At 37.3% G+C, this 6,912-nt stretch overlaps 1 protein-coding gene across 1 annotated transcript; it reads right to left on the bottom strand.

Annotated features, from left to right (window-relative positions):
• Nucleotides 1–288: 288 nt before the first annotated feature.
• On the bottom strand, nucleotides 289–5,865 carry LOC148041661 (cytochrome P450 90D2-like). Its single transcript, XM_087681060.1, has 10 exons — nucleotides 4,894–5,865; nucleotides 4,288–4,431; nucleotides 3,987–4,167; nucleotides 3,313–3,462; nucleotides 2,607–2,891; nucleotides 1,908–1,994; nucleotides 1,580–1,658; nucleotides 1,351–1,457; nucleotides 975–1,093; nucleotides 289–611 (listed from the first exon to the last, which is right to left on the bottom strand). The coding sequence occupies exons 1-10, from the start codon at nucleotides 5,130–5,132 to the stop codon at nucleotides 521–523; spliced, it is 1,482 nt and encodes a 493-aa protein (XP_087537186.1). The 5' UTR covers nucleotides 5,133–5,865; the 3' UTR covers nucleotides 289–520.
• Nucleotides 5,866–6,912: the final 1,047 nt, after the last annotated feature.

Genomic DNA, 6,912 nt, shown 5'->3' with positions numbered 1-6,912 from the left:
TTTAAGATGATGAGTTGATCATTCATAAAATATTTGATAATATTGGTTTTACTCTAGACATCGTTACAACATTGTTGTTATGAGGAAAGTTTGGCTCTAGCACCTTGAGTATTCACCCTCTACAAATGTAAGTATATTTATTTCCCTTTTTCAAGAAACTAAGTAATGTAGATGATGCAATATGAGCATATTGCTATATGTCAACATTTGAAAAGAAAGTGCAATCCCTGCAAGATAGCTTGATTACAACACACAATAATCAAACATGTAGAAATTTTCAGACATTTTGATATATGAATTCTATAGATTGATTATAAATCTTGCATTACATATACATGGATAGCATACTTGTATGCATGTTTTCTTGATATATTGGGAGATCTTATAGCACTAGACTTAGAATAAGTGTGGAATGTGACTAACCTACACCTTTACAAGTTCTCCATGGAGTGTATGGAAAATTTACACAAAATTGTTATATCGTGTTGGATGTCTTGACACTAGCACTACATTCCTAGATCTATGATAGCCTCTCCACACGAATAGGTAGCTTGTGGGAAAATTGTACAAAAGGGAAATTGGTCACTGTGTCCTGCTCGAGCAGCACCCACCTGTCGATGAACACATGAGCACATGTGTTCCATTCTTAGTAGGGTATGGTAACATTTATGCTCAAAATTGATATTCATGATCGTATGAACTTAGGTTAGTGGAGTGCAGCATGGCACATTATACACGAGTGTGTGATATGCATGGCATGGGGTATGTTAAGCATGAAGTGGAGTGGAGTGTGTGACAATCGCATGGAAGAGGAAAGTCCCATGGTCCTCTCATGTTAGGGGACCTTTGGTAAGTGATAAGTTGCTGAGGCGTCATTGCTATATGATGATATTGGGGGGCACAAAGAAAGAAAGAAACAGAGAAAGACAAGAAATTCAAGTAGCATGAAATGCATGTGATGGAGAGTGTAGTACTTGAAGCGAGTTACTAAGTTGTGTAGGAAGACGACAGCTTCTAGAAGGGCGATGTCTATGCCCGCGCAGTATCTCGGACCCCCACCAAATGGCGTGTAGTGCATCCCCGAGGTGATTCCCTGTCGGTGAGACACATAAATCGAATTATTCTTATTTCCCGACATTAAAACTACAATCGTAAATCGAATTATTACCCAATACTTGATCTGCTAACAATTTAATCAAACGTCAAAAGGAAAGCATTTTCTTGGCTCTTATATATATATATATATATATATATATATATCGAGAGAGAGAGAGAGAGAGAGAGAGAGAGAGAGAGAGATTATAAATTTACTTGTGTGTGTATATATATTGCATTTATTTATTTATTTACCTCCCATCGCCAAGGGTTGAAGGTATTGGCATCTTTGTACAAAGTTTCATCCAAATGCACACCCCTAAAGAATGGGAACACCGCCCAACCCTTAGGTATCACAAAGTCTGGCAAAAAAAGGCAACAAATGGAAAATTTTTAAGTTGACAACTCAATTTTAGATAGTTCATCACCTTAGGTTGATTGAGCTAGGGAGGGGAAGGAGGGGAACATGTCAGAAATTAAAAACCTTTGATGGGCACGTCAACCAAAGCTTTCCTAATCACTCCCTTGGCAATGTTCCCCATTCGCAGTGTCTCTCTCAAAACCTTGAAGACATCAAGCCAATATGTACATAGTTTTCTCAAAAGGGGACCTTCCCAACACATCAAACACTAAGAAAAGACTAGCCCTAAAGCTTTTTCTTTTTGTTTTCTTGCTTTCTCATTTCATCATATGGTTTGTGTTTTGGTTCAATAAATTTTCATCTTTGCATCATTCATTTTGTTGACCCTTATTGAAAAGATGGCAAAGGGAAAAGGACATGTGGATTGCACAAAAACCCTTATTCTTTATACATTGTGAGTGAATGGTAGTTGTGACAGATACTGTCTCCATGTGAGCTTTTCACCGTTACTCCTTTTCATCAAGTTCAAGTTCTCCTCCTACACAAGGTCAAACCACCAATTACAAGTGATGCTCTTTTTAGCTTGTTTATAAGTTATACCTTTACACAACCTAATTGATTGCATCCTTCTTGCATCACACAAGGCTCACATGTACAAGCTTTTTCCTAAGGTCTTAAACTAGAAGCTCATGAACTCATTTGAAAAATAATCATTGAACCATAGTCATATGTGAAGTTGGCATAACTAAAAGTGATTTTATGACAAGGTGGTATGATTGTGGTTTCCAGTTAAACTACTCCTACAAAAATGGGCAGTTAGTAAAAATGTTGCAAATCAAAAAATAAAATTTGAAAGTAATTAACCTATAATCTCCTCTCTAAGATCTACTCAATAGCATATAGTATGACATGTAGATTCTCATTAATGTCAAGCTTAAATCTTGGGTTTGGTGTTCTAGACTAGTTTTAGACCACCTCTAGGAGAGCAAAAGGTTTCCCACCTTACATTCATAGCTAGTGGCTCCAATGTGGTGTGTACAAAAGTTCACCCCATTGACAAGGATTACAACTATTTCTCCACATACATATTATCTACAACCTTAAACAAACATTTTGATTTCTAGAAAGAAGTAATAACATATCATTGTACCTGGACTTTTGCCAATGCCTCGGGACATTCTGATATGTATTTCACTACCAATGTCATAAGCATGGCCACAGAGTCTTCAGCAGGGAAGAGAAAGCTCACAATATTATCTGAAATAAACTCAGATGGAATATTTATCTTTCCATGGATTCTCCTCTCCTCCAAAAGCACCCCTAGAATGTCTTGTGGTTTCTCCTTTGTGCAATGTGTGTCAATGGTGCAATAGTTACTTTGCTTTTCTCGATCATTGGCAATGTGTTCTATCATCTCCACCATTTTTCGCTTGGCCTAACAAAATGAATGCACGGTTATACCAAAAGGATTCAACACCAAATTATGTACAATCATGTTACATTTTAGATACATCACATATTGTGCATAATTACAAATGAACATAAGCAATTGAGAAACAAAAAATAGAGGCATGTGCAAATGTGCATATTGGACTCATAGCATGTGCCTTCATGCACAACTATGCATACATGTGTCACACATGAGTCCAAAACCTAGTATTGCACAAAATCAAATTACATAGAGATGCAAACACACACATATAAGTGTATAGACATGCATACATGCACATGGTCATGCATAAGTTAAGTTCATTAACACAAAGGTTTTAGAAAGTTTGAAGTGTTTGGACAAATTAACACTATAGATAGGTTTTAGAAGAACATAATTGAAGTAGGCAATAAAACAAAGGCACAACCTGCAATGATTTGAAGAAGGTCGTGCCAGGAAATTTGATCGGCAAAGACACCACACCATTGATAAATTTGTGAAATTCTACTCTAAATGCTTCAGTTGTAGCTCCTGCATTGAGACCTAGGAGAAATTTCATGGTCACGTTGAAGCTTATCTGTAGAATCATGTTCAAGTTGAACAAAGGAAATTAGTAAATCATGATGCATGATATCAATGGCTACTTTAAGTGAAGTGGACTTTTGACCAATTAGTGAACATAGGATAATGAGGTGCTTTTGGGACAAAGTTCTTAGGCGCTCCCGCATGCAAACATAAAACATAAACACACACATACATCCATTCATATATGTTTCAAAAATACGTACTTGCATGCATGCATGCAATATATACATCCATACATATATTATACATCTTTAGGTATACATAGTCATTCATACTTGCATATATTCAATGCATGCTCCAAGAGATGATACATATGAAGAATACAACATTATATATTCCATATATCTATACAAGCATTGATTAGGTTGATGACACACACCATGCATATATTAGCCTTGATTAGGTTGGTGTGTCACATGTGTGCACCATGCACATATAAGGGATTTGTAACATGATCTTAGCATCATAAGTTTAGATAGTGCCAAACAATAGTTGCTTGCTTGTTGCAAAAGTCACCTGCTTGGTTTCATCCTCCACATAGATAGGCTTATCGGAGGTCCATTTAGCCATTGACATTTGGATACAATGTTGAACATAGTCCCCAATGTTGTCTTTGAAGTCATGAGACTTAAGGAGAGAAGCAACAATGCCATGCACCCGCTTGTGCAAGGTTCCCTTTAACATCAATATTGCCCACCTAAAAACTTCTTGATTTAGATGTGTCTTATATCATGTTCATATCATCATCAACAATATTCTAGGTTTATTGAAGACTTAATAGCATGCTTGTACAGGAACAAGTAAAATAAGTATATACCTGCCCCATAATTCCTTGAGAGATGTTGGATACTCTGGCACAAATAGCCGGCCATCACTATTCAAAACGAAACGGTTCACCTCTGGGTCCAAGGACACGACTGTGGGCTTACCAAAGAGATGGGTTGTGAAGATGAGGCCATGGCTGCATCCAATTTAACATATTGCAAGCTCAATTGAGGTCTCCAACTATAACTGTATAAAGCATTCAATAACATGCACATTAATCAGCTAGCACTATTTACATAAACTAACATTATGATATGATGCACTTAGCAATAAAATCCGAACTAGTATCATATCAACACTTATATGAGCGATCGAATGCAAACTTTTCAGTACAACAATACTATTAATTAGCTGTTATTATTCAATTAGATTCACAAGGACTGTCAGCTTTTGGTCATGGGGCACTCAAATCAGATTCACATGATGATAAGGTCCTCAAGTGGAATTAACTATATCCAGATTAATCTTCTAGGTCCAATATGGATCAGCTCAATCAACTATACACTAATCAGTATTCACAAAGGCATGCGCAGACTGCCAGTATGTTATATCAGTATAACAAAAAAAGAAGTGTAGATCAGAGCCATGGATATAATACCGGGAACGTCGATCGTCGATAAACCTGTCTGGGTTTGTGTGGGATCGATAGGAAGAGATGAACTGCAGAGACTCGCCGATGAGAGGCAATCCGAAGGTCCCCGGGGGATAATGAGACAATTTATAAGCAGCTTGTTTCTTAATGTCTGGATCGGCCACTGATTTGATCTTGATGATACTTATGATAATCATGAGCAGAAGAAGCATGATTGATATCGATATGATTTCTAATACGGCCATGTCGACCGCAAATCGATGCGATCCTACAGTGAAACTAAAGTAGTTATTGCAGCTAATGAGGCTGCAGCTCTAATCCTACACTGAATTTAAGCGATTGCACTCTGATGAATCAGTATGCAGCTAATATATCAGTCTGCCGATTCAATCCTATGCTGAGATTTTGAGATTACAGCTCCTATGAATCAGTGAAATTATGCAATCGCATGTAATGAATCAGTCGACCGATTGAATCCCACACTGAAACTAATGAGCGATCGCAGCTCTGATGAATCTGTGAGAGAATGCAATTGCAGCTAATGTATCGATCTGCCGACTCAACACTGAAATTAAGCGACTGCAGCTCTGATGAATCGATGAGATAATATAATTGCAGCTAATGGATCAGTGTGCCGATTCTTCCTAATTGTGGATGAATAAAAGTTAATGGAGACGGTAATCAAATGGGCTACTAGTTGATGGTCTTGGGGTATCAAGAGAAACAGTAATATAATCTAAAGCCCTTCTTCTTCTGATCTCGGAATTGTGTAGTAGACAAATTATTTATAAGGCGCAGCTATGGCGAGGGGAGTTAAATTTGCAACTGGTGGACAGCTCACAGGTCACATGCGTACGTACCCGAGAGAGAGAGAGAGAGAGAGAGAGAGAGAGAGAGAGAGACGTATCCAAGCATCCTTCCCATGAGAAGCACTACAATGGCTTGAAACGCACATAGAGCAACAATGTTTAAGAAGCTTAATCATCATCATCATAGGGTCAATTTCAATCTATATAGACCTACTTGCCCCAAAAGAAACAAAGGTTTCTTTTTGCAAACCCCCCAACCCCCCCAAGGAAGTTAAGAAAAAGATGTCATATATGGGTGGCCTTAGAACAGAAGGCCAAGGCTTAACTCCTCTAGGATCCCTTGCTTGTGGCATCTTTTGACACGGTAAAAGGAACATGTTACTAGGCTGGACACTCCTCACATCACCCACTTTTCAGTGTAGATTTTCCATTTGCAACTCTAAGGAATGTTGGTTAGTATTCACCTGCATGGTGTAGTCTCTTGTTTATGTTGAGGTGCAATTCTTAGCATGTGTGCAAAACTTCAATGCTAAATCTTAACAACATCATTTTCATTTTACATGGTCACGAAAAATACATTTTTCAAAAGCACATGACCTTGGGTAGTTCTCCATCATGGTGTTTGAGCATGCTTGCCAATGTGGTATAATAATCCAAGAAAAAATAATCAATATTTAGGATTTATGCATGGGCTTTCCATCCATGTGTACAATCTTTTTTGTAAGATCTCAAAAGTTGAATCAATTCCCAACCTTTAATTTAAAAGTGCCCATGTAAACAACTAAAATTTACAAAAATATGGACCAAAATTGAGCCTTGCAAAATAAGGGCCATTCAAATTCTAAATATGATATCAAAGATTCAAGGATGAAAATTACAATGCATACTAGATTGTGTAAGGTAAATTATTTCCCATTATGCTTCAGTATTGAGACTAGCTTAAGTCCCTTAGCAAAACCCATGAAGCAATGCAGTTTCAAACATGATTATGCTCTACATGTTGAATGTGACACATGCATTAACCCAATTGGTCAGCTTCTCCAAGTGCTTAGAGAGCCAAATGCAAGCTTGGCTTTGAAAACCAACAATAAGAGGAGAGTAAATAATTTGGTTCTTGGCTTCCATTACAAATATTTATGATAGGTAGGACACATATTATATTTGACTTTTTACATAACAATCATCTATTAAGACTACATAATGTGTTACAAGATCG

This window comes from Lygodium microphyllum, chromosome 1 (genome assembly GCF_053477565.2).
Source record: "Lygodium microphyllum isolate KBCC chromosome 1, Lygodium_microphyllum_v1.1.10, whole genome shotgun sequence".
NCBI classification, from domain to species: Eukaryota; Viridiplantae; Streptophyta; class Polypodiopsida; order Schizaeales; family Lygodiaceae; genus Lygodium; species Lygodium microphyllum.
This window is presented reverse-complemented; position numbering and strand designations above follow the sequence as displayed.

Excerpts from the sequence above, each read along its gene's own strand:
- LOC148041661 (XM_087681060.1), bottom strand. The coding sequence starts at position 5,132 with ATGGCCGTATTAGAAATCATATCGATATCAATCATGCTTCTTCTGCTC. Across the intron at positions 1,659-1,907 it reads AACTACCATTCACTCACAAT|GTTTTGAGAGAGACACTGCG; the intron begins GTATAAAGAATA and ends GATGTCTTCAAG. Across the intron at positions 1,458-1,579 it reads GGTTGACGTGCCCATCAAAG|ACTTTGTGATACCTAAGGGT; the intron begins GTTTTTAATTTC and ends TTTTTTTGCCAG.